General features: G+C 45.6%; 3 protein-coding genes and 1 long non-coding RNA gene across 4 annotated transcripts; 2 read left to right on the top strand and 2 right to left on the bottom strand.

Moving 5' to 3' along the window:
* The first annotated feature begins 1,121 nt into the window (after positions 1 to 1,121).
* On the top strand, positions 1,122 to 1,820 carry LOC101773841 (putative F-box/LRR-repeat protein 22). The gene has a single exon (XM_004974510.1). It carries the CDS (start codon positions 1,122 to 1,124, stop codon positions 1,818 to 1,820), a length of 699 nt encoding a protein of 232 aa, XP_004974567.1.
* Positions 1,821 to 8,251: 6,431 nt separating this feature from the next.
* LOC101773562 lies at positions 8,252 to 9,158 on the top strand. Its single transcript, XM_022827337.1, has 3 exons — positions 8,252 to 8,319; positions 8,419 to 8,529; positions 8,611 to 9,158. Exons 1-3 carry the CDS (start codon positions 8,299 to 8,301, stop codon positions 8,920 to 8,922), a joined length of 444 nt encoding a protein of 147 aa, XP_022683072.1. The 5' UTR covers positions 8,252 to 8,298; the 3' UTR covers positions 8,923 to 9,158.
* Positions 9,159 to 11,310: 2,152 nt separating this feature from the next.
* On the bottom strand, positions 11,311 to 12,347 carry LOC105914652. Its single transcript, XR_001164330.2, has 4 exons — positions 12,309 to 12,347; positions 12,092 to 12,211; positions 11,555 to 11,892; positions 11,311 to 11,479 (listed from the first exon to the last, which is right to left on the bottom strand). It is a non-coding gene; the product is annotated as an uncharacterized LOC105914652 (long non-coding RNA).
* Positions 12,348 to 12,984: 637 nt separating this feature from the next.
* On the bottom strand, positions 12,985 to 14,351 carry LOC101773422. The gene is made up of 5 exons (XM_004974509.2): positions 14,222 to 14,351; positions 13,618 to 13,981; positions 13,402 to 13,506; positions 13,210 to 13,305; positions 12,985 to 13,040 (listed from the first exon to the last, which is right to left on the bottom strand). Exons 2-5 carry the CDS (start codon positions 13,937 to 13,939, stop codon positions 12,985 to 12,987), a joined length of 579 nt encoding a protein of 192 aa, XP_004974566.1. The 5' UTR covers positions 13,940 to 13,981; positions 14,222 to 14,351.
* Positions 14,352 to 22,629: the final 8,278 nt, after the last annotated feature.

Below are 22,629 nucleotides of genomic sequence, written 5' to 3'. Positions count from 1 at the left end.
ACTGTCAACTTAAATTTGAATTTGGTGCAATTTAAATTTGAAGTTGGTGCAATTTAAATTTCAATGTCTGCTGATTTTTAATGGCCCACAGTGGGCCAATTCTATTGTGTAATTGGGCTAGCCCAATAGTTCCTACTAGAATATAGGCCTAACTAAAACTAAAAAACTACACAACCCATGGGCCTCATGAACAATGGGCCACAAACAGCCTACTGATGACGTGGCTGCTACACAAACAGCCTACTAATGACGTGGCAACGTAGCAGCCACGTGTAACTTAATCGTGACCATTCATTTCATCACTATTGCCTTTTGCCATTGTTGCCGACCAGTTCATCCATGATGAATAAAAAAGCCAACTTGTGACGGTCCATTTCGGTCAACAAATGTATGACGCGGGATACATGACGTTTTTCGTGATCGTCATCAATAGTTAACTGTGACGCATTTTCGCATGTCCGTGACTAAAGTAAACCGTCATGTATAAGGGGATTTTTTGTAGTGAAAAAAGAGGAACGAAATAGCCAATAGCAGCATTGGTATTTTGCTTGCGTATGGATCTCTTGCTGATTGGGTTGTTGTCTTGTTGACGCTCTCTAGCGTAAAGATCTGCTGGACACTTTTTTCCTGAGCTAACCATACATATCGAGACATGGTAGGAGCTACATGGTCTGGACTTGTGCTGGACCTGGGCCGGATCTGACCCAAAAGTCGAATTTTGACCACCTTGACGTTTTTTTACAGCAAAATACAACTAGTTAGGGCACAAGCATTGGCGGAACAAGATTGGTAGGATTCATTCCCGCCTGCTCCAAATTCTTCAGCTAAAGATCTTTATAAATTGAAAAATAACTCTTTGATTGAGTAAGAAAATGGTTTGTCATGTGTCCTCTATCGTTGAAAATTATGCGGTCTTAACAAAAACAAAAAGTTATTTTGTGAAGGCTGTGGCTGCACGAGTAACAATATAATATTTTTATTTCAATGTTTTGCCGGCATGTTCACATTCCGTTATCTTTTATTTTTTAAAAAATATGGCTATAAATGCACTCGGACCCGCCCTAATCCCACAAACATATCTTCTCCTGTCTGTGAGTCGAGTAGTAAACTCTAATCTGATCATGCCTTCCTCCGTCCGCCGCCGCAAACGCCGCCGTGTGGGTGGCCACTGGAACTCTTCCCCTTCGCCTCCAGAGTCCAGGGACTGGGCGGCGCTGCCTTCCGACGTCCTGTGGGATGTGTTCCGGAGGCTGCGGATCGCCGACATCCTCTGCGGAGCCGGCCAGGTCTGCGTGGCCTGGCGGCGCTTCTCAATCGACGAGCGCTCTCTGTGGCGGTGCATCGACCTGGCCGGCTGGAACAAGCGTCGACGGACAGCCATGGGCCGCGTGGCCCTGGAGCGCAGCGCCGGGCAGTGCGAGGCCTTCAGCGGCCACGACGCCGGCCAGTTCCTGTGCCGCATCGCCGCCAGCGCTCCGTCGCTGAGGAGCCTCCATGTCCGTCCGTTCCGGCGCTTTAGCATCCATCGTCCCAGCGCGCACCTGATCAGCAGGGTCATCGTGAAGCTCCCGCTGCTGGAGGAGCTCGTGCTGTCGCGCCTGATCCTGCCCAATCCCGACGCGTTGCTGGTGGCCCTCCTCGACTACTGCTCGCGCCTCCAGGTGCTCGATCTCGGCCGCTGCGTCACGTTCTCGCCGACGGCGACAGAGGTGCGGAAAAGATGCAGGAGGAGGACGATCAAGCACCTCACGCTGCCACGTTGTGTTCCACATGTCGATCCAGTGTACATCACAGGGGGTTTTGAGTTCTCAAAGTTATGATGAAGTGGCAATTCGTTATTATCATATAATTAGCAAAGTGATTTTTTGTCTTCTCTTTTGTTTTGTATTTTTGGGCTGTGCCTTTGGACCACGAGGATATGCTTATTAACCGCTCCTTGCAGAGCACTACATGGATGCTGAGTGATCTATTTCTTGTTCTTGTCAGAATTTATGTACTTGTTGACTTCCAAAAGATACATTACAGTTAAAAATGTTCGAACAGCTAGTGTTTCTTTCACCGAGTTCCCGTGCAGTAGCTGTTGCTACTGCAACTTAAGCAGTGGCCGGGCGTGAGGAGATCACTGTTCAGCCCTGTAGTGGTACTGTGCGGTGCTGTTCACCCAGTTACTGTGGTGTCTGTTAACTACTGTACCATCGGATCTGAGCTGTCGATCTGAGATTTGGACGGCCTACAGTGCGTGCAGTCCTTAACGTGCAGTGGCACACTGCCACTGGATCTCCGTTTCTTTAGCATTGAAGGTCCAAGGGTTTTTTATGTACAGATGGTGGGTCCATAATTTAAGTGGGTGTTTGCTTTCCGTGGACATAGACTAAACTTTAGTCCCTAAATAAGTTCCATGGACTAAAGTCCATTAATGCAGTTGAACAAAGACCCTTCTACCCCTTCTACCCACCACCTGGTACCCTGTTCTGGTCCCTCTCCGGCCTCCCCTCCCCTCCCCTCCTCCGCCCACATGGCGCTCGAGGCGCAGGCCTCCCCATCGCCGTGCCGCTCCCCGCCGCGCGCGCGGATGCGGCGGCGGATAGTATAAACCCTTCCCAAATCAACATAAGAGGAAAAAAACAAACGCAAACCCCCTCTGCTTCCTCTGTTTCTCCTCCTCCCTCGATTGCTCTCGATCTGCCAGCGTGAGACACCATGGCCGACAAGGCGTCTCTGGAGAAGAAGTCGTGGACCGACGTCAAGGAGGAGGAGGAGGTCAAGGCAAAGGCGGAGGCTGCCGCGGGGACGGCGTCCTTGTCCTCCTCCACCTCTGAGCCGACGGTGGAGGCGTAGGCCAAGCAGATCGAGGCAGCGAGGCCCGGACAGGAGGCCGGCGGCAACGGCGGCGGGGGCCAGGCGGGAGGGCGGCGGGAAGGAGGTCGGCGGCGGGAGCGGCAGAGGGAGGCCGGCGGTGACAACGGCGGGGGCCGGGCGGGAGGGAGGCCGGCGGCGACGGCGGCGGGGGCCGGGCGGGAGGCAGCGGGAGGGAGACCGACGGAGGGAGCCGGGTGGGAGGAAGGGGAATAAATGAAGGGCAGGGGTGTCCCCAGGATCTTTTAGTCCAGTTTAGTCCACCCCATATGGACTAGAGGACTAAACACTTTAGTCCACCTGTTTGGCACTTAGGGATTAAAAGTGCAAAAAATAAGTGGACTAAACTTTAGTCCTGGTAACCAAACAGGCCTAAACAAGGTGCCAAACATATGGGCCAGCGTGTATAAGTGGACATTAAAATGTAATCTAAACACTGCAACAAATATATGAGCCATTAAATCGCTGCTACCTAATGTCACAGTGCTCAGTTTGAGGCTTCAAATTGAGGAACATAAACATTTGCAGTAGCGTTTCTGAGAATGGGCAATCTACTAGTGGCATAAAACCCCTTATGTGAATTGTGCTATAGAGGTGCATGGGTCAATATATGTTGCTACTAATGCCGAAGCCTTGTTTAGGTGGAATTGATCATAGTAAGCCCACATGCTTCTGTTCTCTCTCGTTGCTGGAGGTTCAGAGTTGAGCCTGGTCCGTCATATATTCACACCCTATACTTCCTCCATCCCAAATTACTATTCGTTTAGCTTTTCTATATATATATATATAGGCCTCCGCTATTCGGTCCCGGGTACAGAATAAGCTATTCTATACCCGAGTCCCTCCACGCACCGGCCTCGCGCGCTCGACTGACCATCGGTGTATTGTCGTCCGCGTTTTTTTTTCTCTCCCGTGGCTTTCTCGTTTGCATCTGGAACTGCAGTTTCCCGGTGACGGCCGCCTGCCACCCCGCTCCATCAGCTGTTCCCGCGCGGTGTGCAGGGCCCGGAACGCCATCGCCTCCAACCCGAGCGTCGACGGCGTCCTCGCCAACCGCCCGGCCGCCGTCACCCACGGCAGCAGGTGGCTCGAGGTCGTCGATGGCCATAGCAGGCTGATTTCTTCAGTGAATTGCTTTTCAGATTGGTCTGCTGAAATCCCACTAGTACTGTTGCTATCTTTCATCTCTACCGTGTATTGTTTCCAATTCCGCCACCGTATGCCCAGGGGAGGACGACGCCCAGGGGAGCAGCGACGGCCGTGCTGTCCTCGCGAGCTACGAAGAAGACGTAGACGCCCAGCGGCTCCCGCAGATTTCGGAGGTGGGCAGCGGACGGCGTCCTCGTCAACGCTTCAACAATTGAATCAGCAGTGGTCTGTTCAACAGTAGTGATTGGATCATTGATTTCTTCAGTGAATTGCTTTTCAGATTGGTCTGCTGAAATCCCACTAGTACTGTTGGAAACAATCTCTCTACCGTGGATTGTTTGAATACACCATCATCACTGGGAGTGTTGTCCAACGGTTTCGGAGCCCCAGTATCTTCTAATTTTGTCTCCTCTGCATTCTTCAGTTCTGTCATTGCAACATATTCAAACTTCTCTTTCGTACGCTTTGGCTCGGATCTCAGTTGCCTCTTGTGTTCTAGATTCTGACTGGCTGTTTCACTTTTTGTTCGGCGATAATTTTGACTGGCTGTTTCACGCTGTGTCGTTCGACTATAACTCTGCACCTTCTTTTCCATGATGTGTTTATCTGTCAGCTGACTTTGTGGTTGCCTTCTCATTTTATCTGTCTTGGCAGTCTTTCCATTCTTTCCTTGAGCCTTGCTTTCAGGAGTGGCAAGGTTCTCCTTGTTAAACTTCTTCCTTGTCCTCCTTGGCTTCACCTCACTGTCTCTCTATTTCGAAGGGCTGCTGTGCATTCAGTTTGGTCAGACAAACAGCCACTTTCCAAACTTTGTCATTGCCATTCAGTTTAGACACTGGACTCTAGACAGTGCAACTTCCAAGCTTTGAACTCCAAACAATTTTTTTTTCAGATGGTTGTTGTGTCATTGAATATTTGTACAAACTCTGAATCGGCAAAATACAGTTCTCTAATGGATATGCAATGTGTTGTTACCTTTCAGACCACCTTGCCAGTGATGGGTTGTCGGAGGATATTGTTTGAAGAAGCAGGACCGTCCGCGCCGAGTAGGGACTCTGCGGATAGCCCTTCACCGAAAAGGCTGGAGATGAATGACATGAGAGTCGCCGTCGACGTGAGAAATACAGAAGTGCCGGAAAGGTCACCGCCACGATCTGAACCGCCCCAGCCGGGAGAACGAGACACTATTGACTCTTGCATCAAAGTTCCGGAGATGTTGGAGAGCTCCAGCACTAGATTTCGAACTCTGCCCACACAGATAGGTTGCCAGCAAGGGAGTAATGAGGATCAAACCATTACAATGGGAAGACAGGGTGTTGTGTTCTTGCCTCCGGATACTTTGAACGCAAACCAGATGATTGCTAGTGAAGAAGAAATTCCACCACAAACACACGTAAGTGATGCATGATAAATCTTTGTTTGAATTGTACAAAGCAGTTATATGCACAGTTAAAAAGCACAAATGCATGAAAGTAGTCAGTTAAAATATATGTTATGTCATATCTTTAAGGCTGTGATGATAATTGAATTTTCTACGCAAATATTGATTCATATGGCGGTGCAATAGTATATGATGTTAATTGAAATTAATGTTATTTGAAGCAGAATGAAAGCATGGATCCAAAGATGATACCCAGAGAAGGGATGTCATTCCACACGGAAGCTGAAGCAAAGGCGTTCTACATGAGATATGCACAACTGGCCGGGTTCGGCGTGAAAATGTGCAACAAGAAAAAATTCTCTAGAGTGATGAGGTGTAGCTGAAGGAAAAGGAGATTTTTATAAAGGTGATGAGGCTCTGCGAGTACGGAACAAGACAACAATGAAGACGAAGTGCAAAGCTCATCTGAAGTTTACGAGAGTGTATGACAGTGAAGGCAACGAAGTAGATATGATTATAGAAAATGCAAACCTATTTCACAACCACCTGTTGCATACCCCTTTGAAAACCAAGAAAATGAGGTCACACAAGAGCACGGAACCAGTACTTTATCAAATAATTGATGAATTGCAGGAAGCCGGTGTGAGTACGCAAAGTATAAAGAATGTATTGCAAAATATGCATGGGGGTGCAGAGCTTGTTCCGATAACATCGCGGGACATAGAGAACAGGTAAAAGAACCTCACACAGTTTGTTATTCTTGAATAGTAAGGTTCATGCCAAGCTAAAGTATATGATCATTGGTGTCGTTAATGAAATGTACTTAAAATTTAGAAGGATAAAATGTTGAGTTTTTTTAACCTGTTTTATAGGAAGGCCACTAATGTACGGGAAGAACACGCAGATGACATAAACAAGCTTATTGAATTCTTCAAGGATTGTGAGGCTCAAAACCCGCAGTTCCGATGGGAACCCAAGCTGGACTCTGAAGGTGTTATACACAGCTTATTCTGGAGTCATGCAAGCATGCAGGGCGATTATGCAGATTTTGGTGATGCAATGAGCTTTGACACAACTCATAAGACTAACATTTATGAGAAGCCACTAGCAATGTTTGTTGGATCAAACCACCATCTGCAGAATACATTGTTTGGATGTGCATTGGTAGGAGATGAAACAGCTGAAACTTTTGAATGGGTGTTCAAAGCATTCAAAAAGTGCATAGGACAAAGTAGAACAAGGTGTATCCTCACAGGTAATATGTTCATCATTGATGTTTATGATAAAAATATTTGATACATGAGCATATACAACTATTTAGAGCAATTAAAGAACTAACAATGATGAATTTGCATCTTGTGATAGACCAAGACCAGGCAATGGGAGTGGTGATTGCCAAAGAGTTCCCAGGGGTTGTTCATAAGATTTGCAGATGGCATGTGGTGAACAAGCACATGCCACATCTAACCAACCTCTTTGGGATGTATGCGAAGAAAAATTTCAAGGACAAATTTTATTCTGTGCTAAACCACCCACTCACCCCTGTGGAGTTCGAGGCCGCTTGGTAGGAACTATTGGATGAGTTCGACCTACAAAAGGATAGCACTTTAGATAGCCTTTACTGCCAGCGAGAACTGTATGTGCCGGCATATTTCAAAGACCAATATTGTGGCCAAATGGCATCGACACAGAGAAGCGAGAGCTTAAATTTTGTCATGAAGAAGTGTTTTGTTAACAAGCACACGGCTTTGCACAGGTTCGCCAAAAAAATGCTTGACTTCATGCATTCACGTAAGATGAAGGAGTCTGAAGAGTCGTACCATGGAACGGTAATGTAACCAGCGTGTCAATTCATATTTATGGAGTGCGTGTATAAACACCATTTCCCTTAACTAACTGTTGCTCTTGTACTGTGACAGAGCAAAAGGCTCACAAGAAGCAAGTGGCCATTTGAAATATAGGTTCAAGAATTTATACTAGAAATGTGTTCAAAGACTTTGAAAAGAAGATGATCGATTGCACGGCTTTCGATATAGAAGACAATCCAATAGAGGGTGAAACATGCTATCTGGTAACTCACACAAATAGGTCTTCTAAAATATCTTGGGGGCAACACCAGTTCAAAGTACGTGCAAACAAAGAAAATGGTGAGTTTCATTGCGAGTGCAAGGAGTGGCAGCATACAGGTACATGATAAAACTGTTACAATATTTATAGCATACATCCCAATTTCTTATTAACAGTACATATACTCTCTTGGTTGTTTAGGTTTGTTCTGCGTGCACTTGTTGAGAGCCTTCATGAGAATCCAGCTAAACAGTATACCACAACATTACATTCTCCGTAGATACACAAAATATGCACAGCAGGAGTTGGGATTCGACAGGAATGACAAGCTCCTAGTTGGGGCTGATGGAGTCACACAGTTGTACAGAATCAAAGATCTAACGTCCCTAGCAATGGCTGCAGTCAGGTCTGGGAGCATGTCGCGCGCTGCGCACATTAGAACGACAGAGGTGTTGGCAAAGCTTGACAAAGATAACAAACAAATACCCCCTGACATCGGGCCAAGCACAACAAACATGCACCAAGAATCACCTGGAGAGGTAAAAATTCTAAAATGTTGCATGAAGTGTATGTTGCATGGCAAGGCACTTAACCGCATACATCTGGGTTTGATTTTGCAGGAGTTATCAGATTGTAGTGAAAGTGATGATGGCTATGGTGACAACACAAATGATGAACAATTGGCGAAAAGGGTTACCCAGGTAGGCTTGTATCATGATACAGGTGTATGCGAGTTAACACACTAGGAAAAAAGATTTGCACAATAACAATGACGCAATGTGAAGCAGGAATTGGGACAAGCGAACGTGGATGGAAATGAAGCCAGAGAGAGTATAAAGGGGAAAATGGTTCTTGCAACAAATCTGGTATGATTTGTGATGGAAGTAGTTTAAATACGGGAAAGACACAAGTTAACTTGCATATCAGCAAGAAATATTAAAAGAGATGTGTTAATTGTATTACAGGATGCTTTTGGCGGAGACTTTGTGCGCAACGAGGTTGTGCTAATCAACCAAACAGACATGACAACTAAAGATGCAAGAGTGCATGAAGGATGTGCAACCCACAGTGGCGAGGTTAGAAGAATGAGTTTGGAAATAATTAATGCCATCACCATTGTTGCATTGAATTTAAAGTTTGTGCAATAATCTTTGCAGTATCATGCCAATGATGATAGACTGATCAGCCGAGTCCCACCTACGAGAGCCAAGACTAAAGGGCAGAGCATACCACCATCTGAAAAGAAGGAAATTACATTGAGAGCCAAAGGTGTGAAAAAGGACACAAGGAAATGCAGTATTTGTGGGTACTACGCAACACATAACGTGAGAACATGTCCCAAACTCCAGCATAACAAAGAGCGCTTGGAAGTATTGAAGAACAGAATGAGAGGCAGGCCACGAGGAGCACAGCATAAGGGAAGTGCCAGCCAGCATGATAGTGGAGGAGAAGAGCATAACATAGGGTGACAGCAGGACACAAAGAAGTGCCAAGAAAATAAATATATTGATTACGAGAGCAATGACGAGCAGTTTAAGGACACGGATATGGAAGGGTGAGGACCAGATACGCGTTGTACATAAATTTAAATATTTTTTGTCAACAGTGTATTCTAGTCTTTGTTGTCTACACATTTAAATAATTCAATGTTATCCGTTAGGGCATCATGACAACTACTCAGCTAGGTAATGTTTGTATGTTTGGTTCGGACAAGGTTTTGTTTTTATTTTTCGGTGTGTTTGTATGTGTGTGATGATTTATGAATGTAACCAGACTAAGGTAGAAAAAAGGAAGCTCCAACTAAATCCTTGAAAAAAAAAATATCTGTGTGTCCTTCTCAACGCCCTCGCAACCACCAAGTGCGATTGTAAACAGCTTGAATTTTTCTATGTGCAGCTGTTGTGTGTGTGAACGAGAAGCAGTCAAATAAGGATGCAAGAGGAAAACACGGACCGGCGATTTGAGGCCTCGGCCAAACTCTATGCAGCGCAGGTTAAATTGAACCTTCAAGAAACTTGCAAAAGGCTTGGTCTGTGATCACCAGTGGATGTGCACCATGCAGCACGGAGACTATGGGAAGTTTTTTTCATGCACATGCAATGGAAAGCAATCTCTAAAACCGTGCATGCATGGTGATTAAGGAAAGGCTGGAAATGGGTGGAACAAAAATCCTTGGTATGTCTCCGTGCATGCATGCCTTTATAGAAGAAGCTGTTTGTAGTGAAAAAGAGATTGTGAGGCTAGCCGCATTCATTGCATGCCTAGCATGCCTTAAACCCCGCTTATGTGTTGACCTAGATTAAATAGTTTTTGCGGGATTCGTCCAATGCTCATTGTATATAAAAGGGCATTGGATGTCTCTGTAATATATAGGGAACATTGCCAGTAGTAGTTCCTCTGAGCACGCCTCCGTGTGCAACGATGCCTAAGCGCAGAGACATATCTTTTGAAGAATACTGGGATCATTATCGGCAACGAGCGGTCTTGAAGGATGTTCCAGACATTTGTGAAAGTAGTGAAAAAACAAAAGAAGAAGGCGGCAAAGGAAAGGTAATCAAGAAGAAAGAGAATAAGGTCAGGTGTATTTACTCAGAATAATGTTTTTGTTCAGTAATTTTATTTACTAGATGTCACATATTTAATTATCAAATGTATCATTGAATGGGAAGTGGCAAAGCCCATAGAAAAACAGACTTCGTTCCAAAAGGAACACGACAAATTTATGAGCGATATAGTATTTGAGGAGATGTGCCTTGTGGAAGGGGAGCTTCCGGACAAACTAGCGAGGAATGGGACAACAGAAGGTGAGATTAGCACGGTGAGTTTTGAGTATTTGAAAAGAATATGAAGGACAATAGAAAAAGATTATTATATTGAAGAATTATCATAGTGTGGTTTAATACATTTGCAGAATGGGGAGAACACGGAGGCGGAGGTTTCCAGCAAGATTGTACGGTGAAAAACAACATCAAGGAAGCCAAGTAGCGATTAAATAATTTACTTAATAATCGAGTACAGAAACTGATTTTTGTAATAAGAGTAATATTTTAATAAGGCATTACCCTTGTCATGTGTACATTCTTGAGTACCGACCCCAGTATGCGAATTCTGATCGTGGCGATAGTCAAGGTGTGAGAATATGTAAGAATTAGTGCAACGGAGAACATCCCTATGCAGTGTTAGGTCCATGATTTCATTTGTGGTTGATTGAGAATGGATCCTGTGATGTTGCAGCGTGAGAAATTCTGCCCCCTGCGATTTTTCAACACACGCTAACAGGAGAAACTGAACATTGGGTAACACTCATATGCAATAGCAGCTTCCTTTCAATGAATTAGTTTTGTTTCTCCGAATATCTGTGCTGCTTAGAGGCGTAGAGATGTTTCTGTCCGTCCCTACCTCCCTCAATGAGCTAAGAGACAAAGTCAGTATTACCTATAATCGAGCTCTTGTTTTACTGTGGAAATCTTTGGCGTAATTTTCTATAGAGTAACAAAGCATCACACACACGGCAAGTAAAAGGCGTATATCGACAAATATGGCACTTCAGATATACGACAAAAAGGATGAAACCTTGTGCTACATTACTGGTGTCCCATTTCCATTGCCGTAGCAACATGAAACAAACGATCAGTTTATAATATACAAAAGACTAGCAATAGCGATAGGAAAGCTAGACACAACGGCCTCATAAGAGGGGCATACATGCTTAAAACAGAACAAAGAGATGCGTCGGGACTGTCGCAGTAGCATTAATACACATCAAAAATGAGGTATTCACATGTCAGTCACAAAACTAAGCATTGTTCATATATGAATCATGAGAATGTACAATATGCACAGCTACAAAAGAATAAAAAATTAAATAGTAAAGGGTTGTAATGAACAAAAAAAAAACTAATAGAAAAAAGGGTGATGATCATCTCGACGGTACTGAAGGATTTCGTCAAGCAGCGCCACAACCTTGTTCTGCTTATGAAAAGTGAGGTAATACAAGGTCTCAGCACGCAACTCTTTTGATCGTTCCTGAAATTAAAGACATATAGCCATGAAAAGTAAGAAACTGCATGCGAAAGGGTAGAGTCTTGGGAAAAGACTTACAGCAGCGATGCTAGTGTGTAGTGAGCCATGGCCATCACCATCATAGAACTCAAGAAACTTCATGGCAAAGAATGCACTGTCCGACGTGGCCTTCTGGACGGGAACCTTGACCGGGACATGTCTCCAGTTCTTGAATGATTTAAATTTGAGAGGTGCAGCAATGGAGAGAGCATCACTTAGTCGGTGCATGATTTTTTCCCAAATTCCAAATGATACTTGTCCCAATTGTTGTCAGACTCAGGGGTGTACAACATTGAGTCAAGCACATCAATCCGTGATTGGCCAAAGTTAACGCAATAAACAGACCAATGGTGCTGATGTAGAACTGGTAGAAGAATCTACACAATGTGTAAAAAGAAGAATTGACTTATTTTTGCGAAAATATAATAACAATGACTTATCTACTTAACTAAATTCACGAGTACAACATATGCAGAAGCTACTCAAACACATAATTATGAAACCAGCAAACTCATGGCCAGATTGGAGGATCAGAAAAAAATGGACAAAAGCTAACAAAAAAAATAGTAGATGTACCATCTTTGTCTTCTTCAAGTCTGTGAAAGGAAGACAACGTTGGATGGCTGTCACTGCAGCAAACTGGCTATATTTGGGTTCGGAGCTGTCCCTTTTGTGCCACTCAACATTGAGAATTGCCTTCAAGAAAAGAAATGCCATGGAATAAAAAAAAGTACGAAAGAATGGAAAAATTTTAATAAATCTAGTGTCAAAGAATGGCAAAATAAAAGCTTACTGAGAGGTCAGCATCAAAAAAAATTCTGTAACCATGGCAATTCTGTAACCATGGCACTCGGGTCTGATCCAATAATCATCATAGCTAAGACATTTGACAAATCCTGTGATAAAAGTTGAGTCTGGGATTGCACCATCGGCAAATGATTGTGCAATCATGTCACAAGTTAAAGGGGTGCTACCAAACTGGATCACCGGCATGCTGTGGATATTACAATCAGCAAATGGAGAAATAGAAAGTTTGGCTGTTATAAGATTTAGAAATGGACAAAAGCTAACCTTTTCAATGTGGAGTCATCAGCGCACATGTGTCCAAAGAGACTCATTGCTGCGTCCACATTGGGTGCAGGACGGGACATAATTCCATACTTGAAGGGTGAAGAATATTTAGCAGGCTTCCGTGTCATGCGTTTCCCTGTTCTCTGTTCTAACACATGTAAAGTGCTTGACACCATGTTATTTTGATCCTTTGGAAAGGTCAAAATAACATGTAGTTGGAAAATAATTAGCTGGAAGGATTGCAACTCGAATCGAATGGAGTGGGTGGTAATCGTGTCCAGTTAAACATACAGTTTTGGCCTGGTCTTCAAATTGGGTAGTGCGTGATGAAGGGAGAGTATGCATATGATTTGATTGCTCTTCACAATAGATGGCATCAATGAGATTGTTGATTCTATTCATATCATGGTTTCTGTCAGGCAAACTAGAAGAGGGGAAGAGGGGGGTATATGATCTGAAAAATTAATGACATGAATACAGCGTTAAGCAAGAACATAAATGACTCCTAAACAATTAAAGGCTGAGCATATGGGTAACAATCCTGACAGCTGCATATTGTAATGTAAGCCTGGATACAACCTGGAAAAGAGATAAAGAGAAAATTCAGACTACATAGTGCTAACCTGAGCAAGTAGTAGTACGTGCATGGTCATCCCTGCAAGCTTCTTGATGAGGTTTAGTGCAAGGTGTAGTGCCACCAGTTTTAGATGTGGCGGGATCTATGACCAAGATTTCCAAAATAACTGCTGTTAAGCTTTTATGGTAAAGGGTCATTACCGAGCATTTTGCTGGTTGTAGTATGCGATAGGCAGCACCTGTGGTGTATGAGTTTTGGCCGTTGCCATCCCTTAATACGTCATCTCTGTAGCAAGAACTTGGGGTCCTGAAAACACCGCCGTTTCCATGCTCGAATAGTTGATCTACAGAAAGTAATGTACAGAAAAATAAGTTGAAACTTTCAAGAGCAATTTGATTAGGAATTGAAAAAAAGTACATAATCAGAATGGATTGTGGGGATCGATGTGTGCCACCGTTGTGAGGATCGACAAAGTCCTCTTCGGTGCCTGAGTTGTTCCTCCGTGAAGTCTCCCCAATATTGTTATGATCAGAAGCCGACCTCTGGGCAGCAATAAGCTCCTCTATTACCGGTCCGCACTTTTCAGCTAGACGATAAGGAGCTCTAGCAATGTTGCATAGAGAAGCTTGGATGGCACAAGTGTTCTCAGATAAGGTTTGGTCAAACTGGTCGAACAATTCATTAAATGCTTGCAAGGGGTGACCAGTGAGACAACCCAATGGACGGGATAAGAGATCACGCAAACGTGGAATACGAATCTTAGGGACGTTAGTCATGTCATCCAAACCAACATTGAAGTTCCTGGGTCTTGGTGGAGCCTGGCTTGTATAATGATGTGTAAAATTGAGTATATACAAGGAAAGAGGAAATGACACTAAAAGTAAACCATGTAAAAAATAAGGAAACTACATGGAACATATGTCAGGTTTTAGAAGTGAGTAATGTACACAGAACAACAAGAAGAATAATACAACACCAGGAATTACTGCATATATATGTGCATAGATATTATGTGTGTATTTGTAACATGACAATTCAATTTAATATTTGGCACATACCTCTGTGCCATCCTGGGCAAGGAAATAATCGGTTAATCGCCTAGAATTATCAGCTGCACTATTCTTTTCCTTTGAAGAGCGGTGAGAGGACCGAAACTTCTTCCTACGGCGATCTACAACCCCGGTGCGATCATCAGAAGCATTCCTCATACGGAGAACAGATTTATTGCACCCCGGATCATGGTCATCCGCAATAAAATTTGCGCCAGGATCATCAGGAACATAACTGTGTCGAGGAACATTTCGGTTGGGTAGCTGTTGAAAAGACGATCCAGGGCCACCACCCACTGGATAAGATGATCGCAACTCGGGTCGAAGAAGAACCTCGAACCTGAAGTGAGAAAAATGAAAGTATAAAGTATAGACCATGAATCAATGAAAATGCAGTGGACTACAGGATAGGCGGTGAAATTATAAACATGCGCATACCTCTCCTGTGTGCTCTCAAATACAGCTAGCTTCAGGTTGATAGGCATCCTATTCACCAACCGCTGACAAGTATCTGTCCTGTGAGACAAATCAAATTGAACATACTCTATGTCAGTAATAATGAATACAATGAGTGGTTAGGATCCAAATATGTTGTAGTTGTTTACATGGAATATTTACAAACTGAAAAGAATAAAATGATGTAAACGTTATGACAGGCATGGGAAAGCGGAAGAGATGAGAACACAGACAAAAATGAGTCACATAAGACCTTCTAGTTGAGCAGATCCGTGGAGAACCTTGCTGAACACCTTCTGACTGTAAGGGAACCGTATCTACACATGGAAGAAAATAATTAGAGAGAACTACAAAAACTACTCTTTCTTTACTCGTTTTCTAAAGATTTAGCAGATACAGTCTTCATGAGTAGGTATGAAAATGAAGGAAACCACAGCTCGGAGGGATGATGGCAGAGCTGCCTGGCATGGGGGAGGAAAAGAGTTGTTAATTATAGAGGTGCATTATACAGGGGTACGTATTCTTTCACTGAATGAACTAGCATCTTTATTAATGGTATAAAAACTCTACTTTGAGGGGTACGTATGGAAGATATAATATCCTAATAGAAGGTTCTGAGTCTAATACTCACACAACCCAATAATTCTAGTTTCAATTCTAATGGCGTAAGAAAATTAACATGCCTTATGTAGGGAGCTCATACTTTTGCTACCATGTGAAACAAAAGATTCAGTTCAGTATTGTGGCTTACGTGATGCCTGCAGTTGGTCGCCAGTCATGGTAACCTGCTGCAAACACACCCTAGAAAACAAAGCTAACAATCTAAACTGGTTGTTGAAATATTAAAATATTATTGGCCATAGAAAACAAAGCTAGTCTGATTGCTTCTGCATCTAGCCATCACTAAATCTGGAACTGTTGTTGACTGAGAGCACCATTAGGTTTGCACACTTCTCAAATAAATTATTTGATCTCTATTCATTATCATATATCCTAAAGAATACAAAAGGCACACATCCATGTGCAAGCATCAAAGGTGCTAGCCTGGTACTATCAGCTCATACAAAATAATAAAAAACACTTCAAGCTAAAGCTTCAGGTCCAGGCACCAAAACAACTCTACTGATTTATCCAATCCATCGTATTACCATTCTATGTTTTTCTTTAGGCAGGGAACCTTCACTCCACCTCTCCATCCCACACCCGTCGCCACAGTTTATGCGGAGTGTGATGAACTAGATAAAAACATGAGCAGAAAAGGGAAAGACAGGGACGTGGACAGGGTTTGGCGGACGTTGGGTCAAGACACCCTAAATGCATCCTTCAGGAGTAATAGACTCTGATTTATATGGACAAGTTCGTGGAGGTCCATGAACAACTGGTAGAGGTGCCACTAAAGATTCTCGTAGGGACCTCCCATACCCTCAGATGATGGACATTAATGGCTGATGATGGCTCTGGGCCTCTGGCAATAATCTTCATGGGAGCTCACGCTGTAAACTGACATAATCCAGCTCACTCATCCGCTCCTTGTATACAGGTGAGAGATAAACTGAGAGGAGAGGAAGCAAGTTATACCAAATCAGGTATTAAATGCAGAAAATAAAGCAGGAGTGAGTAGTCAACTAGCGCCAACACTAGCTGTACATATCAACTACAGAAGTTCCAACATAGACATTCTCCTCTAAACCCATTTGTACCACATTTCAAAAATATAATTAAGAGGAAGCTACTTCAATTTCATAAACACTGAACAGAAGGAATTGCATAGCGCAATTCTATGATTAAAAGGCATGGAAACTATGAAAAAAAAGGTGAACAATTGATTCAATCAAATGATCAATATCCTTCCTACAACACCAGAAGAAAGTTGCTTGAGCTTAGAATAATTTGACTAGTAAATTAATGTAAATGACATAGTATCAAATGATTTCTAGATCCATAAAAACAAATAACTTATTGGTAAGGCTTAAACATAGTGACAAACAATTTAATCAAAATTCTCAAACACAGAAGTGTACAATTCGTCCAAATCCAATCTATTGGAACTGAAAAATTGCTCACCATCATGGCGTCATGAATACTGTTTATCGAAAACTCAAAAATTTGTTGATAAACAAATTTTGAAGAACATGCTAAAGATCTCCAAAACCAAAGCAATTAGTAAGCAATGGTTATCCAGGATAATGCATATAGGTATAGTTGGTACTGTAAAGACATCTCACTCAAAAGATGGCTCGTGAGGTCAGACTTTCTTCAAGGATAGAATTGGAAGCCATGCCCTTGACAGCTACTGTAGGACCTCTAACAGTTGTAATAAGCTCCCTTTGTTCAACAAAATAATGTAGACTGATGTTTTAATGGTGACATAGTCATAGTGTTTGATCCTAAGAATTAATTCAAGTGGTCAATCAACATCTACATGTAGACAAGGAGCAAGTAATTCACCTGATTATGAATGCGCTTTCCAGTCTGTATTGCCCCAGCATGTGCGCAAGCCAGTAGCACGGCTGACGAAGTCACGGCATTTCACCTAATACCACCACCAGCTAGGCGTGAGCTCACCGGCGGCATCGGGCGGTCGAGGGGATTGAACCTAGCTCCGGCGGGCTATTGCGGCGTCCGGCGCGGCGTCGATGCGGAGGAGGATAGGGGCGCCGCGGGGTCGACGTGAGGGGCGGCGCGGCGTCGATGCGGAGGAGGAGAGGGGCGGCGAGGGGTCAACGCGAGGGGCGCGAGGTGTCGATGCGGAGGAGAGAGGCGGCACGGGATCGACGCGAGGGGCGGCGCAGCGTCGATGCGGAGGAGGAGAGGAGCGGTGCGGCAGCTGCGGGCGAGCGGCGGCGGCGGATGCGGATGGCGAGTGGCGATTGGCGGCGGAGGCTACGGATGGGGAGTGGCAGCGGCGGTTGCGGAAGGCGGGCGGCGGCGGATGCGGTTGGCGAGTGGCGGAGGTGGAAGCGAATGGCGATTGGCGGCGGCGGCGGTTGCGGAAGGCGGGCGGCGGCGGATGCGGTTGGCGAGTGGCGGAGGCGGAAGCGAATGGCGACTGGCGGCGACGGCTATGGATGGGGAGTGGCGGCGGCGGCTGCGGAAGGCGGGCGGCGGCGAGAATGGAATAAGGAACTGGAGCGGAAAAAGCACCGGCATGCGCCGGCGGCGGCAGTTGGCGAGCTATGGCGTGAGCGAAGGGAGAGCAGCAGGAGAACGGGACGGGAACTGAAGGGACCTCCCACGACGGAAGACCCACGGTCGGGAAAAAAAAGACAGAAAAAAAACGGGGGAGCGGGAAGAGAAAAAAAAACCAGCGGGGGATGGTGCATCGGCGGATGAGCTCGGGTACGGAATAATATTCCGTACCCAGGGTATTGTATAGTATAATCCTATATATATATATATATATATATATATATATATCTAAATCCATAGCAAAAGTTATGCATCTAGAAAAGTCAAAACGAAATACATAACACGAGCCATGGTTTAAATGTGTTGGGGCTCAACAACAATTCTTTTTTAATGATGAACCAAAAATTGGTGTCAACAACCTGATTGGAGAAAATTCGGCTCGAATTAGGCCGTTCTTTAGTACTTTTCCTTTTCTATTTAAAAGATATATGGCTATATAATATTCGCATCACAGTTCTGACCTAGATAATCTCACGAATATCCCATGAGTCACCCTAATCTAATCATGCCTTCCTCCGTTCACCGCCGCAAACGCCGCCATTCGGGAGGCCACAGGAACTCTTCCCCTTCACCACCAGAGTCCAAGGACTGGGCAACGCTGCCTTCCAACATCCTGTGGGAGGTGTTCCAGCGGCTGTAGACCGCCGACATCCTCTGCGGAGCCGACCAGGTGTGCACTGCCTGGCGGCGCTTCTCCATCGATGAGTGCACCCTGCGGCAGCGCATCGACTTGACCACCTGCGACGGCGATGCCTGGAGGAACAAGCGCCAACAACGGAAGGCGATGGCCTGTAACATTCGCAAAATCACCAACTAAAATCACCCGTTAAAAATCACTTTCAAAATCTTTTTATCACTGAGCTCCCGGAAATCTAAAATCTTCCCGGCGATTTTGCCGTCCCGGCACCCAAACCGACACCATCATTTTATCCCCTCCCATAATTTTCGCCGCGTGCCGGTTGACAGACCGCCGCGCGTGCTCCGACCGCGTGCCGCAATCGCCGCCGGTTTCCCTTTTCTTTTTCTCTTTTTCCCCTCTCTTTTCTTTTTCCTTTTCTCCTTCTCTTTCTTCTTCCTTCTTCTTCTTTCTTCTTCCTCCTTCCTTCTTCTCTCTCCTCCTCCTTTCTTCTTCCTGGCACCATACCCTGACCGGACCCCAGCTGGCCCCTCCCTTTGGGCGGTGCCCAACCGGCCCCCTCCCATGCATTTACTGCCTGGCGCGCCGCCCGGTGCCTCGCTGGCCCGGCCCCATGCGCGTGCCTCGCCGGTGCAACTCAGGCCGCGCGCGCACACCTTCGCAGCGGACGGCCATGCCGGGCCCCTACGCCGCCGCGGGCCCAGCCCCCGCCTCCGGCCCTCTTGCCACCCGCGCTGCCCACGCCAGCCCCATCCCACGCCTGCCCAGACCCTTGTTGGGATACGAGGTAGGCTACGCTAGCGCAAATCAAAATTTCTATCGCGTAAAACCAGGAATAACTGCCGTATAAGGATCACGGGATTACCACTCGACGCACTACTGGTGCGGAAGATGTAGATATGTGTCGATGCAGTGAAGACGATCACGTAGTCGTACGTAGTCGATCAACGTAGTCGTACATAGTCGATCACGTCAACGTCCAGCAACTCCTTAGCAGCTCGTCCACGTGCAGCAAGATCGCCCCCGGTGCCGCGGCTCGTCGGCGGCTCGTCGGCGGCTCGTCGGCGGCTCGTCCAAGTGCTGCAGGCGCAACACCTCCAAGGTATCCACACGTGCAGGGAGGAAGTGTCGCAAGCCGAACTGCTAGATCCGCGAGTTGCAACAGGCGAGGGCGTGGGAGGCGCGGCAGGTGTGTTTCGCCAAAAAGGTGTGAACCCTAGGGCGCCCCCACCCCTCTATTTATAGAGGTTCCTAACGGGCCTCTGGGTCCGAGGCCCATTAGTACTTCTAAACCTAATCCAACTTGGATCAGATCCGAATTGGGCTTCCAGCCCCTTAAGTGTGTGACCCTATGGGTTCGGATACGTATAGACATGACCCGAATACTCCTACTCGGCCCAATAGTCGGTAGCGGCCTCTAGCAAGATGTGCCAACTCCTATACGCACACGAAGATCATATCAGACGAACCATCACAACATAATATACATGCTATTCCCTTTGCCTCACGATATTTGGTCTAGCTTCAAGCCGACTGCTCTTTCTCGATCCTGTGATTCGGAATCCCTTTGTAGGTTAACTCTTAACCGTACGTAGCATGGCCATGCATTTTCGGATCCGATCACTCGAGGGGCCTAGAGATATCACTCTCAATCAGAGAGGGGCAAATCCCATCTTGATTGACCATGTCTCATAGCATGCTTCTTGACAAACCCGAAAGCTACCTTTATAACTACGCTGTTACGGCGTAGTGTTTGATAGCCCCTAAGTAGGTCGATCCACATCTAGAATACATGCGAAAATCTCAGGTCTAAGGACAAAGCGTATATGTTGTTTAAAGAGAGAACTACTTCTCGTGTTGGGTCAGTCCTAGCACGTGTCTCCACATGTGTCCACATTATTAGTTCAACATCTCCATGTCCATGACTTGTGAAACATAGTCATCAACTAATACATGTGCTAGTCTAATATTCATGTGTGTCCTCACATGAACTCCGACTAGGGACAACTTTAGAATAACCAAACAAGTAAAGAGTTTCACATACAATTCACATAATTGCAAATCAATTCAAGTAGCCTTCAATGGATATTCAATGAACACAACATACAAATCATGGATACAAATGGAATATCATCATCTCTATGATTGCCTCCAGGGCATACCTCCAACAACCCTCCCTTGTCGCACGCCGTCGGCTCCTCCGCCGTAGGCCCCTACCGACACGTCGCGTGCTGCCCCGGTCCCAACGCCACCGGTCACCCCCGTCGGCCTATAAAAGGGCAGGAGGCGACACCCCACCTCGCCCCATCCTCCACCACCAGCGCCGCCTAAGCTCTCGCCTCCCTCGCGCCAAATTGCCGCCGCCGCCCAAAGTCCACCACCGGCCGCCCTTCCCCGGTGCCGCCACCCACGGTAAAGGGGCAAAATGGAGTCCCCTCCACTTCCTCCACCCCCCTCCGCCCACGGCTCGCCGCCGGTGAGCCCGGCTGGCCGGCCACCGCCGGCCAACTCCCCCACTCCCTCTCTCTCTCTGTTCCTAGGAGAAGAAGGGGAAAATTCCCCAAAATTTCAATCTAACCCCCACCTTTCCCCAAATTACAAATAAGCCCTTCCACCACTCTCATACCCCTTTTCGCAGATCTGCCCTCCCCTCCCAAAAGTATTTACAAATAGGTCCCTGGTTCCTCACAAATCAGTCCTAAACCTCTTTTTTAAGCCCCTAATCCATGTTTAACTCGTCATTTCATGCGCCAAACTTCCTCCAATTAATCCCAAATTCGACCACGTCATCCTCTAGTTTACTTCCGCCGATCCATATCCAAATTTCCCAAAAATACTCATTCTACCTATTTTCCGTTCGCATTCTCTGTTCGGAGGTCAACGGGGAAAATCCTATTTTCTTTTCTTTATTTGTGTGTCCGTTTGTGTGTGCCGTAGATCGCGGAGTACCTGAGGAGGAGCACGAGGAGGAGTTTGACCGCGAGCCCGAGCTCGAGGACCAGCAGCACGAACCAGAACTCCCGAAAGGCTTTGAGGACGGCAAGTCCAATCTCACCCTTTAATACATATTCAATTCCTAGTTTTTCAAACACAACCTATTGGCCTATTTTATGAAATGCATATTGTTTTATTGCAAGACATGGTTGGATAGCCACCCCTTGATTGTTATGAATATTCCTTGTTATCCTATGTTTATCTCTAAATATGACTTGCTCTGTTTAGATGATAACTACTGCTAGAATGCTTAGGAATTCGTTACTCAACTTCAATCATGATTACACTGGTTTATTTGGAGAATAAATGCGTGAGTGTGTTCAAATGGGAAAATGGGTTTTCGGGTTCAAAGGCAAGGAATGTGTAGATGAGATGGATGGGTGTTTCTTTTGTGAAATGCCAGAATGTTGTGCTCGTACCTTAGTGGTTGAGCAAAGTTGGGAGATATCCATCTTGTCATGACTAAGGACCGAGTTGATATGTCATCTTGCCTAATTCAACCATCGTGCAACCACTCGACCGTTGTATGGGCAACGGCTTAGCATAAATCCCACTAGCTGAACTGTTAGTCTTCAGGTGTGCTGGTGAGCAACGAGAGCCCATGGAAAAGGGAGTAAGATCTTGGTGACTTAGGTCCCGGTTACAGCCTCGTGGATAAGCCGTTAACCACTTGGGTGCTTCCGTGTGTACTAGTCAGCCTTAGCTAAGGTGGGTAATGGCTTTGTTAGGATCCGCACCGGCACTAAGGTGATCGTGCTGCGGTACCCTACTTGTGGGAAAAGTGTACAACCTTTGCAGAGTTAAAACCTATCCGGGTAGCCGTGTCCACGACATTGGACGAGTTATGGCTTGGTCACATAACTAGCACTTGGGAATGGATGGTTTCATGGTGTGTGTGTGTTGGATTTTGGAAGTGTTCGGCAGTTGTGTCATGAGCTATGGCGGATGGGGAGTCCGATAGCAATAAAATTTGGATCCTTTGTGTAGGATCAACCCCACTCAATGTTTCGGTTACTGAAGAAAAACTTTACAAAAACTCTTTTGGAAAATGAACCCGTGCATGTGTTGAAAATCTAGCTTTATTGCAAAAGAACCTTAGCCTATCCTTGTTATATCCTGTGCATATACTTGATTGTATCCC

The sequence above is a fragment of the Setaria italica genome, chromosome VI (assembly GCF_000263155.2).
Source record: "Setaria italica strain Yugu1 chromosome VI, Setaria_italica_v2.0, whole genome shotgun sequence".
Classification (NCBI taxonomy): domain Eukaryota; kingdom Viridiplantae; phylum Streptophyta; class Magnoliopsida; order Poales; family Poaceae; genus Setaria; species Setaria italica.
The sequence above is the reverse complement of the archived record's forward strand: the minus strand, read 5'-3'. Positions and strand labels throughout refer to the sequence as shown.

Bases quoted from the DNA above. Each gene is read 5' to 3' on its own strand.
- LOC101773841 (XM_004974510.1), top strand. From the start codon at position 1,122: ATGCCTTCCTCCGTCCGCCGCCGCAAACGCCGCCGTGTGGGTGGCCAC.
- LOC101773562 (XM_022827337.1), top strand. From the start codon at position 8,299: ATGGTTCTTGCAACAAATCTG. The intron at 8,320-8,418 runs GTATGATTTGTG...ATTGTATTACAG, and splicing joins TGGTTCTTGCAACAAATCTG to GATGCTTTTGGCGGAGACTT. The intron at 8,530-8,610 runs GTTAGAAGAATG...TAATCTTTGCAG, and splicing joins GTGCAACCCACAGTGGCGAG to TATCATGCCAATGATGATAG.
- LOC101773422 (XM_004974509.2), bottom strand. From the start codon at position 13,939: ATGACTAACGTCCCTAAGATTCGTATTCCACGTTTGCGTGATCTCTTA. The intron at 13,507-13,617 runs GTGGCACACATC...TACTTTCTGTAG, and splicing joins CTTTGTCGATCCTCACAACG to ATCAACTATTCGAGCATGGA. The intron at 13,041-13,209 runs GTTAGCACTATG...TTAATTTTTCAG, and splicing joins ACGTACTACTACTTGCTCAG to ATCATATACCCCCCTCTTCC.